We start from the raw sequence: 19,056 nt of genomic DNA, 5'->3' as shown, positions 1-19,056 counted from the left end.
GTGTAAAAAGTGCTCACCTTTCTGCATCAGCAGCAGGAACACTAAGGGCAAACAGCATCTGAGGAAAAAGTCAGAAAACAAAGAGAGGACAACTTGTTTTGTGCCACAGAAGCCGGCAGAAATATACGGAACCTGCCGTTAACATACGGCTGTTCCTGACAGTTCCTGTTAGCAACTGTAATTATTAGCTCTGTAGCTCTGTTAGCTCTGTTAGCTCTGTAGCTCTGTTAGCTCTGTAGCTTTGTTAGCTCTGTTAGCTCTGTTAGCTCTGTAGCTCTGTTAGCTCTGTAGCTCTTTTAGCTCTGTTAGCTCTGTAGTTCTGTTAGCTCTTTAAGTCAGAAAACAAAGAAAACTTGTTTTGTGCCAAAGAAGCCAGCAGAAATGCACTTCAACATGACCCCAACATGCTGCTATACCTGCTACACCATGAACACTAACATCTCCTGGATGTGGTTTAAGGTTTGGTGGTCGAGTTTGGGGGTCGGCTGCTGCAGATAAAGAGCAGACACACAGTTGGCTGATGCCACCGAACTGATCAGATCAGTTTGAGGCGGCGCGACCAACTAAGAAAACGGAGAGTAATGTGGCATGAGAGGTGAATCCTGGTGTGCTATGGTTCATTGTCTCTAGCTGGCTAAAGGTATAGCCACGCTGTGGGTTCTAGTTCAAGCTCTGTTAGGTCTGTTAGCTTCGCTAAAGGAAAACCCCCAAGTAGCAGCAGTTTTGCTGTTTAACTACAGTATCTTGTTTTGTTTTACCTCATACGACATTCTTACCTCATGTTTGTACGAATGTGGGTTTAAACCAACCAAGATACCAAAACCTCCAAAGCTTTCCACTTAAACCAAACCGATAGTTTGGTTGCGCGAAGATGCGGAAATACAAGACCACGTAAAGTGTGTATCAATATGAAGACAAATTCAGAGACCTTGCATAAAAGTAGTAATAGTAATAATAAGAAGAATGAAAAAATATACATATAATTTATTAGATTTTTTTCTTTTTTTCAGAACTGATGCCTATTTTGGGTAATAGATCACTCCCCGTGACACCACTCTATAAATTACTTGTATCAGCACCACATAAGCTGCTCTGATCGCCCAAAGGGTTGGTGTTCTATTTAATATTTTTAATGTATTTACATTAAAAGACTGACAGATTGTTTAAAAACCCTCCAAAAACTGTGCAAAATGCGGTTTAGAGGCACAGTTTTACTATAAGATCACTAAACGTCCCTAATAAAGGGGACAATAACTGTATGATAGTTTTATTTCTTCAAGCTCATCACATCTAAAATGAATCCTCAGTCCATGTAATGCTCATATCTATCCAAACCGTTCTGGTGCAGATACTGTGATACTGTAATAACCATGTAGTTACATATGAATAACGTATGCAACAACACTGTAACTACTGATGATTTGGTCAACATTAAGGCTGGATTACAGCGGTAGAGCCTGTGTAATTACACAAGTGTGTCCTCTACACAGAAATGCTCCTGTAGTGCAGTGTTACTTACACTGTATAATAAATGAACAGTTCCTGTGTAGTTATTATGTAAGTACTGTGTAATAATGCAGCGGTACTATAGACACTGTGTATATATGTACACTAAATTCCAAAAGTATTCGGTCGTCTGGCTTCAAACTCACATGAACCTGAGTGAGATCCCATTCTTAATCCATAGGGTTTAATATGATGTCGGCTCACCCTTTGCAGCTGTAACAGCTTCTGCTCTTCTGGGAAGGCTTTCCACAAGGGTTAGGAGTGTGTTTATGGGAATTTTTGACCGTTCTTCCAGAAGAACATTTGTGAGTTCAGACACTGATGTTGGACGAGAAGGCCTGGCTCACAGTCTCCACTCTAATTCATCCCAAAGGTGGTGTATCAGGTCGAGATCAGGACTCTGTTACAACATTTAAGATACACTTGTGTAATTACATTTACTTCTGTAACAGTGACTAAATCATTAGTAGTTACATTGTTACTAACTACACAGCTATTAGCGACACATAATATAAGGTGGACCCAAATCCTGCAGCAGGTAACGTCACATTACAGAGAGCATTTATAATAACCTTATTACTACACTCACTTTCAACAAGATCAATACTGAGGCAACAGTAACCAGAACACATCCTGAGGCCTTTCTCTCATTATAAGTGAGGTCAGTGGCTGCATGGGGTCAATGTTTTTGATGCTCTTTTTATTCGAGAGTCCCATTTATCACAGGAACATTTCAACCCCTGCTCTGTAACTCGGCTCCAAAAGGCAAGGTGACACAATACCTTGAGAGGTTCACCTCCTTCTGATCCTAAATGATGTCCTGGAAGATGTGGGGTGTCTGTAATTCCTACCGTCTACCTCGCTGTCCATTTTTGGAATGAGAAACAATTTGTGTGGAGCAGATCCATCGCACGTCTTTAGCTTGATAGATGGAGCAGATCTCTGGTATCTCCTCTTTAGCCCGTTGCTGAAGCAGCTCCTGGTCTTCAGACGTCAGTTCTTCGAGTTCCACAGCGCTCAGCTCAGTGGGCAGTGATGAATGAAGGAGCTCGACTGACCCACATGTAGATTCCAGGAGCTCAACCTTTTCCCTCACATTGCTGAGAAGGTCAATGATGTGAGGATCCTCGGTTTGTCAAGAGCGCCACCAACGGGCTTCACGATACCTACCGTTGACAACGTCTTCGGTAACTGACTGCAAGTGACTGAATGATATGAGGATCCTGCAAGGAAAAGTGAGCTAGAACCCACAATCAGAACTTCTCAAGGCTCAGGAACGATGACCTTCTGTGATACTGTGGTCAGAGTCTTCACAATGTTCATGTTCATGCAGGCGATTTTCCTTCATCGTGAAGTACAAGCAGCAAGCTGTCAGCACTTAGTGGTCACCCGTGTTGTTTTACAGGGTTCTTCTGCTGTGATTTCACCTTAATTAATAATATTAATATAGAAATTCAGGGTTTTGTTCGTTCCGTCCTGCATCACTTGTAGATGCCTAGAAGATAGACAGTAGGACACAGGATATTTTGCTGTTAATCTTCTCGTCTTTCCTGTGCGCTTGATTCTACCTGTTTACTCCTTTATCTGTGAGGGTTCTGTCTGCCTGTAGGCCACATCTGAGACATCACTGGATAAAGGTTTCTGTATTAAACATCACGTGTTTATGAGCGACTGGCGCGTGATTCCACAACTCCCCACCTCAGCAAACACCTACACTACACCAATAAGGGTCCTTGGGCAAGACTCCTAACACCACTTTCTCCTACCTGTGTAACAATAATCAAATTATAAGTCGCTTTGGATAAGAGCTTCTGCCAAATGCCATAAATGTAATGTGGATTTTTACATCTTTAGTAGTATTTTTTGAGCATTAATATTTGTAGTAGCATACATTTAAGCATTAATATCAAAAGGCATTAACTCGCGCTTAGCGTTAAAGAGTTATGACATTCGCATGGCAGGGCAGGCGACAACAGGCAGTATGAGACAAACATGCAGAGATGTACGCAACAACAGGAAACCGGCCAAGGCCACAGACTGAAGTAGGTCTGCGCTTAACCGTTAGAACATGAGGTTTTCACAACCATATATGGTAAACCATATGTCCATTGCACCCACTAAACAGGAACATGTACACATTTAGGTTTAGTTTATACCCAGACACACATTCAGCTTCAGGGTTTAAAAGGAGTCGGAACACATTGGGAGGTCAGAGCTTACTTGGGAGATACATGATGCATGTTCTCTGTTTGTAACCTCTCCAGAATTCTGTAATAAAACTTTGTTTGTTTCACTTCAGTCTGATCTACTCGTCTCATTTTTTTTGCATCAACGAAACACGCAGGACTGGTTTCGTCCACAGTAAGTAAAGTGGACAATGAGGTGGTCATCATGTTAGGCCTGACCGGTGCATATGCCGATAGAGATCTGGATCCCTCTGCTTTAGCTGCTGGACACTGCAACTCTGAGCGGCGAGCTTGAGCACAACAGACAGGCTTTCTCATGTGAGAGAGGGAGGTTTCACGGTTTTCGGCTCAAAAAGGTTCTCCACAGATACTGAACGAGCTCAGACAGCCCTTTTGGAGAATGCTGGCCACAGGAGCGGTGAGTTACGCAGCGCTGTTTTCATTTCATTCACCGTTTTATGCGTCGTTACGCCGCCAACTCTGCCTCCGGCCTGCTAGCCAGGTGAGCTAACTTAGCACTAGCGTCAAACTTGACTTTCAGCCGAAACTGCAAGCTTTAACCAGCTGGTTCGGTGCGCAGGTCGGTGTTCTAGCTCGTTATTAAACGGCGGGTCCGTGTTTGTGTTCACTCTTGTTTGAGTGTTGATAGAGAGGACGAAGCAGTTGTACGTTCCTCCATCCGTCTTCTTCACACCGCTGAGTTTGATGGAGAAGTTTCCTTTAGTCCACTCGTCTGGAAAGCTGTCAACTCGGCCTCTGAACGGCGCATCCTGTTCATCCAGCGACGCTCTGCTGTCGAAGATGTCGTACACGGTGCCGCTGTCTCTGAATCTCCAGTGACTCCAGATACGGTGACTTTATTTGGCAGCACTTTACCACTGCTAAGGTATGGCAAGATGACGGTGTCGCCCACAAAACCTTCAATCTCCAGCAGGGAAAGTCTTTAGTTCTCCATGTGAAACCTCAGTGAAGCTCTAGTCCGTTAAATCTTTGTTTATTTGTTTGTAAAACGTGCTCACCTTTCTGTATCATCAGCAGGAACACTAAGGGCAAACAGCATCTGACGAAGAAGTCAGAAAGTCAGTCATTCATTCAAAACAATCTGTGAACTATACTGCGGTTCCTGTCGTGCCACGGCACGCTCAGGTCCTCCTGCTTGTAGAAACAGGTTCTGAATAGGCTGACAATGTCATTTTGAGGAAAACATGTAAACATCTCCTGTATGTTGTTCAGTAGGGCTGGTAGTGATGATAAAACACACACACACCTTCTAAGCTGCTTCTCCTTCTGGGTTGCGGAGAGATGATGACACTATTAATATTGACTAAGGCAGCATCTGTTAACTGGAGCCAAAGTTGGGCCACTCCTAGTCATGGGATCATACTGTGTACCTATGCAAAACTAGCTTAGCTGCGTTTCTCCTGGTTTTAAACCGCCCTCAGGCATCAAAGCCTGACAGGATAATCATTACGCAACTGCTTTCACAACCGCATTTCAAAAGGTCTTACTCCAGTGACGGCCCAGCCAAGGCCGCTGAAACTCCTGGACGCTCGATCAGTGGCTCAACTTCCTTACTCAGTTCAGTGGATGGGCAGCATTCCTCACAATGCAGTCTGAGGTACTGAAGGACAGACTGAATCCCAGTCTTCACACTGGGGTCACCAGCAGCACACCATGCCCAAACAACTGTGAGGGCAATCTGAACCAATCAGATTCACTCTTTCTATACCAATAGTTTGGCTGGGGGAAAAAAAGCAGCTCAAACTTCATAGGAAAAGCCAACATATGAAAACAACTGGGACAAGCAAGAAAAACCCCTGGAAAATCCAGGGAACTTGGACAGGTGGCAAACCTACTTAAAGCTGCTGTTTACCCATAACTGAGAAACGAGTCAGCACAGTTTGGTGAGCATTCCAGCCAAACCTGGCTTCATCTGAGGAGCTTAATGATGTATGCTGGAGTTGACAAGTGCAGGAATCCGGCCCTCTAGCTCTGGAATTCCCACCTGACGCATAACGTTAAGGTTAAGGTGTCCAGCTGGTTATACTGGATATACAAAGGAAAACACTTAAGTAGCCCAATATGGATATTTTAAACAGTGTCGGGTTACCTGGACCTGATTTTCAGGGGTCAGTAGGTTAGGTGGTCTTGTTTGGGCTGCTGGAAGTAAACAGCTATTTTAGTAGCTAAGCTAGCTAACTAGCTAAGACTACCTAGCCAACGCCCAAGCTACATTTCGGATGTTGTGACCACCAAACTGGCCGTTCGTCAAGGAAGTAATATCTGTAATATGGGGTTAAATGTAAATCCTGGCTTGCTGTGTCTCAGGATAGTTAGCTAGCCGAGCTCAGCTACATTGCCGATATTTATCCTGAGGTTTTTGGGACTTCTGGTTAGCTCCGTTAGCTTCGCTGAGGAGGAATTCCCCCAAAACAAGGCCTGATAAATACAGACAGACCTGTAACCACACAAGAACCTTGCTTTTCTACCTCACACAGAAGGCTTACCTGATTTTTCCCATTTCAAATATCTGTTTAAACACTTTATGAGGAATAAAATAACAAAAAAATCCTTTGGTGGTCACATTCTTACTCTCTGGAGCTGAGCGGCGCATGCGCGAACATCTACGGAAGCGTACGTAACAGTAAATGAGAGAAATTCAAATAAAAAACTCGGAAGGATAATTTTTTTGGCCTTTTTTGTCATTAATAAATTATGATTTATTTATAATGTAGGACCCTTAAAAATGTCCTGTTTATTTGCATTTGTGTTATTTTCTTTGTTTTTCCTTTGTTTTGCAAGAACTCCATTTCCCAGAAGTGTTTTCTGTTCAGCCAGTCATACGAGTGGAAAGCTTGACAGACATTTTTCTATCCAATCCGCGCTGAGTATGGGCGGAACTAAGACGGGAACGTCACTGCCTGGGGTGGTGGGGTGGACTGAGAGACAGTGGAGGAGAGAAGTTGGTGTTCTGACTCTCCGTTCTACCACCAAGTTACGGCCGTATTACGCTATATAGCGGCTCAACCGCAGTGTTTCAGTTCAGTTTTATTGCGGAACGACTGGACAAGCAGTTCAGCCGGACTGTGGGGTACTGGTGTACAGCGGCGGACTGAGAGCTGTGGGAGCTGCGGTTACTAACACTTGTCTTGAGCGGCGCGGCCGGGCTTCGTGTGTTGGTTGAACACGTACGGCGACGGTCCTGAACTTCATGTCATGCGGGGACTGTGTTGTCGGCCGCTGTGAGTGCTGGGACTGCTGCGTTTCACCGGAGAGCTTCGTGAACCGTGAGTGCTCTTGTCATGGTTACCGGAGACGCCACCTCAGTGAGCTCTGTTGAACAGTAACGAGTCAACTGACTCGGTTGACTCAGTCGAGTCGTTTTCGCTTTCTGGAGTGAAATTAAAGTGCACCAACGTAATGGGCCCCAACGAAAAGCGCTGGAACTGTTTCATGGGAGTTTTTTCGGTGTTTGTTTACTGAGCCGAGTGTTTAATACGCACTGTCTAAACGAAGGGTAGTTTTATTCATTTCTTTTATTGTCTTTCATTAACCAGGGTGTAAAGGATATGTGTTAGGTTGGGTTTTTTATTATTATCTTTGAGAGTTGGGCATCTGATTTATTTGAGACTTGATTTGGAATTATTTCTTTTCTTCATTTCATTTCATTTTTATATTTTTTTTTTACTGAGGGATAAACTCAGAGAGCTAAATAAATATCGCCTCATTTATTTTCTCTAGATCACGTGTTGGCTGTTTCTTCTAAATTTCGCCCTTTACACATTGTTATTCAATAAGGTAACTGTAACATTTATGGAGGCACCATTTAAATATTCATACAGTGTTAGCTTATTTGGCTAAACCATACCTGAAGTTTTCAGTGGCTGGTATTTTGGAGATGCACGCCCCCTAAATTTATATTGGGCGCCTTTAGGGAGGTGTTACAATAATATTTTCTTTCTTTTTCCAGAGCTGCTCCTGGCTGCCTATTTTGGGTGATGGACCACTAGGAATATTCTACGGCTGGTCTAGCACCACAGAACCAGCCCACCTGATTCACCCAAATGGTGTCATATTTCAGTTAAAACACATTTAACAGACTCGTGTCCAGAACTGTGCAGCAGCAGATGCGCTACAGTCTATAACTGTAACGTTAGTGGACCTCAAAAGGTGGATGGAGCTCATGAAGTGGACAGAGAGGGAAATACAAAATAAAAGTCTCTAATAAGGTGGACGGTCGGTGTATGGAAAGAATAGAGCAGCAGGACGGAGAGCGCCTTTGCTCGAGAACCGTCGCCTAAAGGATGTACTGAGCATTCATGTCTCCAGGGCTGAACTCAAGTGGACAGACAGACAGATGCCAGTATCCTTGTTGGTCCTAACCACTGATACCCGTTCCTAGACGCCTTATTGTCCACTGATCTCTATCTGAGGGGATACGTCTGCATGTCCGCCACGTTGGAGCGGTGAAGATCTGCTTGTGAACAGATTAATTTGTATTGAGAGACGAACAGTCTTGGGATTGAATCAACCACAAGTTCCTTTAATCTCACACACTTTAGCAAATATATATATATATATAATGTATGTGTGTGTGTGTGAATCACTTCTAATCTGAATACACATAAAATAATCCTCCAGAACACTAAGAAGGATGAAGCTGAAGTTGGCTTCCTATTCGCCAGGTTCGATTTTGTTTTTAGCTCTTACTTAAAGTGAGTTTTCTGGTAACAGCAACAGTTCAAACACCTCAAATACCTCAAATGATTTAATGAAACTATCCTGCAACTTACTTGAAATTCAGCCACAACTTCTTTTTCTTTCGGCTGCTCCCTTTAGGGGTCGCCACAGTGGATCATCTGCCTCCATCTTGCCCTATCCATTGCCTCCTCTACTTTCACACCAACCATCTCCATGTCCACCTTCACTACATCCATAAACCTTCTCTGAGGTCTACCTCTTCTCCTTCTACCCAGCAGCTCCATCTCCATCTCCATTCTTTGACCAATATATCTACTATTCCTCCTCAACACATCTCTAAACCATCTCAACCTGGCCTCTCTGGCTTTATCTCCAAACTGCTCCACCTTCACCGTCCCTCTGATCTGCTCATTTCTAATCTTGTCCAGCCTGGTCACTCCCAACGAAAATCTCAGCATCTGAAAGAAATCATAGTAAGAGCTCACAGCGCTGAGATCTGATTACCGAGCTAAAACCATAAAATCTTTATCAGACTATGCTGCTCCCAGCAACCACCTAGCAACACCTCAGCAACCACCTGGAATTCCATAGCAACTACCTATGAACACTATAGCAAACATATAAAATACCATAGTAACCACCTGGAAACACCTTAGGAGCTGTTTGCAAATCAAGTCACTGCATTTTGTTCAGTAAATGCTCTTTTCTGTTTATTGCTAAAATATTAATGACGTGTTAGATGTTCAGACGTACCAAACCAGCCATTAGGGGTGTACTTTGTGTACTTCTGGTGCCGGTCCCAAGCCCGGATAAATGGTGAGGGTTGCATCAGGAAGGGTATCCGGCGTAAAACTTGTGCCAAAACTATCATGCGGATCACAAATATTATTGCCATACCGGATTGGTCGAGGCCCGGGTTAACAACGACCACCTCCGGTGCTGTTCACCAGCAGGGTGTCGGTGGAAATTGGACTATAAGAAGTGGACAGTAGTTATTATGTAGGTACTGTGTAATAATGCAGTTGTAATACAGACGTTGCTTTGGGGAAATGCAACATTTAATTAATGTTATACAGATTACGGTTTGAGACGAGGGCACGTCTGCTGTATTGTTATAATGTCTCAGCACATGCTCACATGTAACTACACAGCTATTAGCGACACATAATATAAAGTGGACCCAAATTCTGCAGCAGGTAACGTCACATTACAGAGAGCATTTATAATAACCTTATTACTACACTCACTTTCAACAAGATCGATACTGAGGCAACAGTAACCAGAACACATCCTGAGGCCTTTCCCTCATTATAAGTGAGGTCAGTGGCTCCATGGGGTCAGTGTCTCTTACACTGTGTTGTCCTGTTTGGTTATTACAGGTCATCTTTGATGAACTTGCTTATAGTAAAGAATTCTAGATAAATACATAGATTTAAAAAAAGTGTTTCAAAAACGGGAAAAATGACAAATACCTGTTGTCCTTTACTTTGTGTGTACAAACAAATAGTGCAACCATTCAAGAAAAACGAAGAGTCAGAGAATCTGGAGAAGTCTCTGTCTGTGAGGGACGAGGCTGAAAACCAGGATCTGCTGGCCGTGATCTTTGGGCCCTCAGGCAGCACTGCATTAAAAACAGACATGATTCTGTAGTGGAAATCACTGCATGGGCTCAGAAACACTTCTGAAAACCACTGACTGTGAACACAGTTCATCACTGCATCCACAAATGCTGTTAAACTCTAAAACACAAAGAAGAACCCAAATATAAACAGGACCCAGAAACGCTGCCACCTTCTCTGGGCCTGAGCTCATTTAAAATGGGCTGAAGTGAAGTGGAAAAGTGTCCGGCGGTCCGACGAATCAACATTTGAAATTCTTTTTGGAAATCATGGACACTGTGTCCATCCGGCTAAAGACCACCCAGGTTGTTATCAGGGCACAGTTGAAAAGCCAGTATTCATGATGGTTTAGCCATGTATGGATTATTCAACTGAATTAGTTCAGAGGCGAAAACACATTTTGGACTTTGTACTGACTTTTAAAACCCTTCTGCTTTGAGTGACCCTCTATCTTAATTGTAGTCATATTAATAAAACAAATGACTGAAAATTCCTTTTTGTCACTACCAAAACAAAAGCTTTACCAAATGTCTCATTAGTGACTGTTACAGAAGAGACAATATTAGCTCATTTTGAATGGAACTCAAATACGCTAACTACATGACCAGCAAACACAGAAAACACACAAAATCAGTTGTTTTATTGAAATTAAATTAATGTTTAATTAATAATTAATGCTTAATTTGTGCAGTGTGCATTTTGGATCATTTTTACAGTGGTCAGGACCCCCATGGACCCTCACAGAGCAGGTACTATTTGGGTGGTGGGTCATTCTCAGCACTGCAGTAACACTGACGTGGTGGTGGTGTGTTTTGTGTGTATTGTGCTGGTGCGAGTGGATCAGACACAGCAGTGCTGCTGGAGTTTTTAAACACTGTCCACTCTAATAGACACCTTCACCTAGAAGCACTGCGTGGACAGTGAGTGGACACAGTGTTTAAAAAACTGTGTCTGATCCACTCGTACCAGTACAACACACACTATCACACCACCACCACGTCAGTGTTACTGCTGTGTCTGATCCACTCGTACCAGTACAACACACACTATCACACCACCACCACGTCAGTGTTACTGCTGAGAATGACCCACCACCCAAATAGTACCTGCCCTGTGAGGGTCCATTGGGGTCCTGACCACTGAAGAACAGAGTATCAGAGAAACAGATGGACTAAAGTCTGTAACTGTAGAACTACATCATGGACTACTTTATTAACCCTAACCCTAAAAATCCCCCCCCCCTGCAGAAGCCCCCAGCTGCCAGCAATGGTGCAGTAAAGCATCTAAAACCTTTCGATTGCGCAGGTTCGTCTGTCGAGCTTAAGCGCACAGCAGAGAGCATCCCAGCAGAAGCGCAAAGAGAAGTGAAAGTCGGTGTGGTCTTCTTCTGACGTCGCCGTTTCTTGAGGTACTGTCTGTTGGTGTGACTGGACGATCTGTTAAACACACACCAACAAAAAACAAGACGCAGAACATTTTCACAAACTGGTGAAAGAAACGGTGAATTGGAGTCAAGTCGGCACAGTGCTGACTTTCATTTCCTTACAGGGAAGTCAAAGTCATCTGTCTGTGGTGACTGACCGCACAATTGGAGAAGCAGCAGACAGAAAAACATGAACTCTTGTGAAAGAGTCCATGGAAACGTTTACAGATATATACACTTGAAAAACATGTTAGGGTTGCAGTTTATTCAGATTTAAAAGTTATTCTTGAGCCTCGATTTAGAAATATTGGTTTTAAATTTAATTATCTAGAATTCCAAGCACCACAGAAGCATGTAGAGTCATGTGTGAAGGCTGAGGCCATATTTTCAGGTAAAAACATGTTTTTTTTCTGCAATCATCTAAACAAATATATGAATTAAAAGACACAATCTCTAATGGTCTCTCCAGAATGTGTTCTTCAGGACGTGTATTGCTGGAGAAGCAGAGCGTGACCCTTACAGATCATCTCATGCAACTCATTTCTCCCAATTCTTGAATTCAGTGAAATCGATGAATATGAGTTGCTTCAGAATAAGATTTTAAAAGACACAGCAAGTTCATTCTCAAGCCACGTTTGTTTACGTTGTCATGAACCACTGCACTTTGAATATGAAGCCAAAGATGTCATGCAGAGCTGATGCGACTATTACAGCTGTCTGCAGAGGTCTGAATACCTTCCGCTCAGATTTGTTGATTTTCTAAGTCAAAATAAGTTAATAGATCCTCTACAGAGCACAAGCTTGCCTATAGAATACAAAGTGTGCCATAACTTTAACACATACGGCTGCGTGTACTGTGGAAAACATCTGTTAGACAAGTTCTGCAAGTTGTACATCCTGGTCAGGTTTTTTCTTTTAACTTGGTTCGGCTGCGGTGAATAAAACTTGCATGTATTACACCATTTAGTGGATCTTGCGCAATCAGTTATTTGGATATTCATTTTGCTGTGATACACTGTGATTTATTATTACTCCGAACAGCAACTTCAGAAATGGATATAAACACAGGGTGATTCAAAAAGATTCATCCGATTTCAAAATGACTTATTTCACTTGTAAATCATTACAGAACCATGCAGTAGAGACTGATCCCATTTCAACCATGAGGTGTCTAGGAACCAATCACAATCCACCTGGAAGACGGCTCCTTCAGTCCGAGAGGAGATGAGACCCCTGAGCAGAAAGCGTTCTGCGTTCTCCACGTCAATCAGAGTGAATCCGTCAGAACTGTGATTTTTGAGGGCAGTGAAGCTCCAGCAGCTCAGAGCGTTCAGTGCTGGTTCCACAGCACTGGATGATCTTCGAAATCCCACTGAAAGAGCTGTGAGTGCAGCGACGGCCGACACGCTCAGTCCAGTCTGGGAAGAGTTTGACTGTGGTGTTGATGTCGTCCGTACAGCTGGAGGAGGTTTAGACTGAGACCTTGTAGAACTACATAATAAACTTTATGCTCATTTAAACCGTTTACAGCTCAATGCACTGATCTGTGATGATTTACAAGAGAAATCAATCATTTTGAAATGGGATGAATCTTTTGAAATGGGATGAATCACTCTGTATTTTGTTATTGTCCAGCCGATCACAGTCACTGTAAACTAAACTTATTAGATTCTTTGGGCTCTCTGGAGAACCACAGAAAAAAAAAAAAATAATAAATCACAAATAGAGCAAAGAGAGGCTGCTGCTTATTATACAGCAAAACTAATGATTGGCTACTGCAGATATGGATCAAAATTTACTGTGCCTAGTCGAGTTTTGTTGAACCGGCACTGCTTTCCAAAGTCTTGGCTGCATTTCTCGGCCGCTCCAAAGTGAAGGGCCCTTCGTATACAGCCAAAAATGCAGCCTACGTTCGGAGTGATTTCAAGGGTGCATTTCCTTCCAGGCCTTTGATTACTCTGGTGACGTCACCAGGACTGTTCCATTTGTGTGACCAACAGGCTACTAAGGAGGAGCCTTCATAGGACAGTCCTACCGAGGACCTGCACCACCTTAGCTACAGCCAAGGCTCTGGAACTCAGCTCTTGAGTAAGAAGTTCATGTGACTGGTGAGTACTGAAGAAGGCTGATGGTGAGAAAGTGTCCAAATTCACGTGTACTCTGATATTTATTAAACTAAAGAGCTCATTCATGCTCAGCACTAGATCAGTGAGGGAGCAGGGATCCATTCATAGCCATGTGTCGCTATAACACAGGGGGCCAAGGAAAATCACACTAGTGGGGCTGTACTAGAAGGGCTGGAGTGTTTCTTTAGCATAACCATTTCACCACTGAACACAATCTACAACCTCTGTTAATCATTCACAGCAGGAGCGACCTTTCAGACTACAAACCTAATGTTTGAAGACAACTCATACGCACCTTTGACAGTCAGCTGTACTTTGTTTTCGGCGTTGACGTTAAGAAGGAAGCAGGTGTATGTTCCTCCATCACTCTTCCTCACATCGCAGAGTTTGATGGAGAAGTTTCCCTTTGTCCACTCAGCTGGAAAACTGTCCACTCTGTTTTTGTAGGATGTGGCCTGCTCATCAAAATTCACGCTGCTGTCCGTGATGTCGTACACAGTGATGGTGTCTCCAAATCTCCAGAACACACTGACTTTACCCAGCAGGGCCTCATGACTGTTTGAACACGGTAAGATGACGGTGTCTCCTACAAAGGCTTGAACATCCTGCAAGGACACTGAGAGAGAGAGAGAGAGAGAGAGAGAGAGAGAGAGAGAGAGAGAGAGAGAGAGAGAGAGAGAGAGCGAGCGAGCGAGCGAGAGAGAGAGAGAGAGAGAGAGAGAGAGAGAGAGAGAGAGAGAGAGAGAGAGAGACCAAAACAGACAACCATAAAACCGTTAGTGTCCGGGCACAGTCTGGCTTTTAATTCTCCGTGTGCTGCTTATTTCTTAGTGAAACCTCAGTGAAGCTCTAGTCCGTTAAATCTTTGTTTATTTGTTTGTAAAATGTGCTCACCTTTCTGTATCAGCAGCAGGAACACTAAGGGCAAACAGCATCTGACGAAGAAGTCAGAAAGTCAGTCATTCATTCAAAACAATCTGTGAACTATACTGCGGTTCCTGTCATGCCACGGCACGCTCAGGTCCTCCTGCTTGTAAAAACAGGTTCTGAATAGGCTGATGATGATGTCATTTTGTGGAAAACATGTAAACATCTCCTGTATGTTGTTCAGTAGGGCTGGTAGTGATGATAACACACACACACCTTCTAAGCTGCTTCTCCTTCTGGGTTGCGGAGAGATGATGCCACTATTAATATTGACTAAGGCAGCATCTGTTAACTGGAGCCAAAGTTGGGCCACTCCTAGTCATGGGATCATACTGTGTACCTATGCAAAACTAGCTTAGCTGCGTTTCTCCTGGTTTTAAACCGCCCTCAGGCATCAAAGCCTGACAGGATAATCATTACGCAACTGCTTTCACAACCGCATTTCAAAAGGTCTTACTCCAGTGGCGGCCCAGCCAAGGCCGCTGAAACTCCTGGACGCTCGATCAGTGGCTCAACTTCCTTACTCAGTTCAGTGGATGGGCAGCATTCCTCACAATGCAGTCTGAGGTACTGAAGGACAGACTGAATCCCAGTCTTCACACTGGGGTCACCAGCAGCACACCATGCCAAACAACTGTGAGGGCAATCTGAACCAATCAGATTCACTCTTTCTATACCAATAGTTTGGCTGGGGGAAAAAAAGCAGCTCAAACTTCATAGGAAAAGCCAACATATGAAAACAACTGGGACAAGCAAGAAAAACCCCTGGAAAATCCAAGGAACTTGGACAGGTGGCAAACCTACTTAAAGCTGCTGTTTACCCATAACTGAGAAACGAGTCAGCACACTTTGGTGAGCATTCCAGCCAAACCTGGCTTCATCTGAGGAGCTTAATGATGTATGTGGGAGCTGACAAATGCAGGAATCCGGCCCTCCAGCTCTGGAATTCCCACCTGACGCATAATGTTAAGGTTAAGGTGTCCAGCTGGTTATGGTGGATATACAAAGGAAAACACTTAAGTAGCCCAATATGGATATTTTAAACTGTCGGGTTACCTGATTTACCTGGACCTGATTTTCAGGGGTCAGTAGGTTAGGTGGTCTTGTTTGGGCTGCTGGAAGTAAACAGCTATTTTAGTAGCTAAGCTAGCTAACTAACTAAGACTAGCCAGCCAACCGCCAAGCTACATTTCGGATGTTGTGACCACCAAACTGGCCGTTCGTCAAGGAATTAATATCTGTAATATGGGGTTAAATGTAAATCCTGGCTTGCTGTGTCTCAGGATAGGTAGCTAGCCGAGCTCAGCTACACTGCCGATATTTATCCTGAGGTTTTTGGGAATTCTGGTTAGCTCCGTTAGCTTCGCTGAGGAGGAATTCCCCCAAAACAAGGCCTGATAAATACAGACAGACCTGTAACCACACGAGAACCTTGCTTTTCTACCTCACACAGAAGGCTTACCTGATTTTTCCCATTTCATATATCTGTTTAAACACTTTATGAGGAATAAAATAACTAAAAAATCCTTTGGTGGTCAAATTCTTACTCTCTGGAGCTGAGCGGCGCATGCGCGAATATCTACGGAAGCGTACGTAACAGAAAACTATAATTATAACGTTAGTGGACCTCGAAAGGTGGACGGAGCTCATGAAGTGGACAGAGAGGGAAATACAAAATAAAAGTCTCTAATAAAGTGGACGGTCGGTGTATGGAAAGAATAGAGCAGCAGGACGGAGAGCGCCTTTGCTCGAGAACCGTCGTCTAAAGGATGTACTGAGCATTCATGTCTCCAGGGCTGAACTCAAGTGGACAGACAGACAGATGCCAGTGTCCTTGTTGGTCCTAACCACTGATACCCGTTCCTAGACGCCTTATTGTCCACTGATCTCTATCTGAGGGGATACGTCTGCGCGTCCGCCATGTTGGAGTGGTCAAGATCTGCTTGTGAACAGATTCATTTGTATTGAGAGACGAAGAGTCTTGGGACTGAATCAGCCACAACTTCCTTTAATCTCACACACTTTAGCAAATATATATATATATATATATATATATATATATATATATATATATATATATGTGTGTGTGTGTGTGTGTGTGTGTGTGTGTGTGTGTGTGTGTGTGAGAATCACTTCTAATCTGAATACACATAAAATAATCCTCCAGAACACTAAGAAGGATGAAGCTGAATTTGGCTTCCTATTCGCCAGGTTGGATTTTGTTTTTAGCTCTTACTTAAAGTGAGTTTTCTGGTAACAGCAGGAGTTCAAACACCTCAAATACCTCAAATGATTTAATGAAAATCTCCATTCCAGTCAATGGCTGACCTGAGCTTAAGACTGAACTTGACCTCCTAGACTCAGCATAACTACAAATGTGGAACCAAAATTGCTCAAGGGGCCTTTTTAAACTTCCATAAAAAAGTCTGTGCACTCATACTGTCTTTCTGTGTTTAAAGGGGAAGTTAGGATGTAAACAGAGGCGTTCAGAACGGAAAGTTATTGTGTTCTGTTGTGAATTCTAGTCACCTCTGTTAGTTCTGCTGTGGGGAATGGCCAAAACAACGCCTGATAACTGTAGGTCTTAATCCAGAAAGTGTCTCACAACATGATGCTTACCTCCTTTTATCAATGTTCGTTTGAATATCTTATAATAAATAAACAAAATATAAACCCTGAGGTCACCAAATCTGCTCTTATTAGACTGTTAAAAGGCAGATCAAATAAAGCCAGATACTGGATTATCAGCCAAAAATAAATTCTAAAGGTATACATTTTTTTGTTTTTTTATACAACCCCATTTCCAAAAAAGTTGGGACACTGTGCAGAATGTAAACAAAAATAGGATGCAATGATGTGCAAATCATGTAAATCATATTTTTAAAGGAAAATTCTACAAAGACAACATATCAAATGTTGAAACTGAGATATTTTATTGTTTTTTGAAAAATATTTGCCCATTTTGAATTTGATGCCAACAACATGTTCCATAAAGTTGGGACGGGGGCCTGTTTACCGCTGCGTTTCTTTACCTCTTCTTTTACGAGTCCTCTGTGTTTGGGAACTGAGGAGACTGTAGTTTTGAAAGTGAAATGTTTTTTAAACCATCATGAATACTGGCTTTTGGACTGTGCACTGATAACAAGCTGAGTGGTCTTTAGCCTGGAGGACACAGCGTCCATAATTAAAATGAAAATAAAAAGTTCAAATGTTGGTTTGTCAGACCACAGAACACTTTTCCTCTTCCCCGCAGTCTATTTTAAATGAGCTCAGGCCCAGAGAAGGTGGCAGCGTTTCTGTATCCCATTTATATTTGGGTTCTTCTTTGTGTTCTAGAGTTTTAACAGCATTTGTGGATGCAGTGATGAACTGTGTTCACAGACAGTGGTTTTCAGACATGTTTCTGAGCCCATGCAGTGATTTCCTTATATACAGAGATTTCTCCAGATTCTTTAAATCTTTGAATAATTTGATGTACTTTAGATGATGAAAAGCAGAAGTTCTTAGCTCTTTTACCTTGAGAAATGTTATTCTTGAATTTTTGCTCTATTTTTTGGCATTACACAACTTTCCCAGTCTTTTATTGCCCCCTTCCCAACTTTTTTGGAATGTGTTATTGGCATCAAATTTAAAATGGGCAAACATTTTTCAATAAACAATAAAATGCCTTGGTTTCAAATATAGGGTTTAAATTATTTGCATATCATTGCATTTTGATTTTATTTACATTTTGCAGTGTCCCAACTTTTTCAGAAATGGGGTTTACATTTTACATTTATGTTGATTTAGCCATGCAAATGGCTTAGATGGCTAAACAAAATTATTCAGATGAATTTGATGTTTCTGAGAAAGTTACAGAGTCAGAATTGTTCGCAGTGGACATCTGGACAGTTTAACGCCTTTAAGTCTGGCTGGTTGGTGGGTGGAATTTCCCTTTAACCCACATAAAACATTGAATACCTGTCTTGTAGCTCCACCTTGCCGGTCCCAAAAATATCCAGCCAAGAGTAGTTCTGTGGTCAGAAACCAACCACTGACAAAGAGCTAGAGATGAGCCTCAGTCTCTAACTGTACACCAGCAAGGTGGAGCTACAACACAGGGGTTTCTGATAAAGTGGCCGGTGAGTGCAAAGTAGGCACAGCTCAAAGATGATGCCAGAACAGTCCTGAGAGAACCGCATGGTAAAGTCATACAATTATTTATTGATCTGTGGTTTACTCAACAAGGTCAACTTAGGTTTCAGCCAAAGAATCAGTTTTCAAATAGAAATTATTCATAAATTTGATCAACCCTCTGTAAATGCTATGCAGCTGGTTCCGTCTCTCGCTGGACAGACATGCAGAAATAAAACAACAGAAAAGCAGACAAAAGCAGGAGGTTGTCTGGTCTCATTTGAACTTTCAGCATTAGCTGAAACATGCTAATAGCAGTTAGCTCTTAAGTCAGAAAACAAAGAGAGAGAAACTTGTTTTGTGCCACAGAAGCCGGCAGAAATGCACTTCAACATGACCCCAACATGCTGCTATACCTGCTACACCATGAACACTAACATCTCCTGGAAGTGGTT

The 19,056-nt window shown here is 42.8% G+C and overlaps 1 protein-coding gene and 2 long non-coding RNA genes across 8 annotated transcripts in view; 2 read left to right on the top strand and 1 right to left on the bottom strand.

Annotated features, from left to right (window-relative positions):
• Window positions 1–19,056, bottom strand: part of LOC108415909 (CD276 antigen-like) — a 55,628-nt gene that overhangs the window by 8,503 nt on the left and 28,069 nt on the right. The window contains exons 1-2 of one of the 5 annotated variants that reach the window (XM_037534649.1): window positions 15,951–15,998; window positions 14,456–14,496 (exon numbers count right to left, since the gene is read on the bottom strand). The exons of 1 other annotated variant lie outside the window; for it this stretch is intronic. In XM_037534649.1, coding sequence (XP_037390546.1) covers window positions 14,456–14,496; window positions 15,951–15,964 — 55 coding nt within the window. In that variant the 5' untranslated portion in view covers window positions 15,965–15,998. Of the gene's footprint in view, window positions 1–17; window positions 59–776; window positions 839–4,711; window positions 4,753–14,455; window positions 14,497–15,950; window positions 15,999–19,056 lie in introns of those variants that run through there. 3 more of the 5 variants (XM_017688960.2, XM_037534651.1, XM_037534650.1) reach the window with 3 other exon arrangements.
• Window positions 6,610–8,279, top strand: LOC108415910. The gene is made up of 2 exons (XR_001857094.2): window positions 6,610–6,979; window positions 7,663–8,279. It is a non-coding gene; the product is annotated as an uncharacterized LOC108415910 (long non-coding RNA).
• The window catches only part of LOC108415513, a 65,663-nt gene continuing 59,859 nt past the window's right edge, over window positions 13,253–19,056 (top strand). Inside the window, exons 1-2 of one of the 2 annotated variants that reach the window (XR_005129657.1) lie at window positions 13,253–13,543; window positions 14,009–14,129. This is a non-coding gene — a long non-coding RNA (uncharacterized LOC108415513). The other variant, XR_005129659.1, reaches the window with a different exon arrangement.

This window comes from Pygocentrus nattereri, chromosome 25 (genome assembly GCF_015220715.1).
Source record: "Pygocentrus nattereri isolate fPygNat1 chromosome 25, fPygNat1.pri, whole genome shotgun sequence".
NCBI classification, from domain to species: Eukaryota; Metazoa; Chordata; class Actinopteri; order Characiformes; family Serrasalmidae; genus Pygocentrus; species Pygocentrus nattereri.
This window is presented reverse-complemented; position numbering and strand designations above follow the sequence as displayed.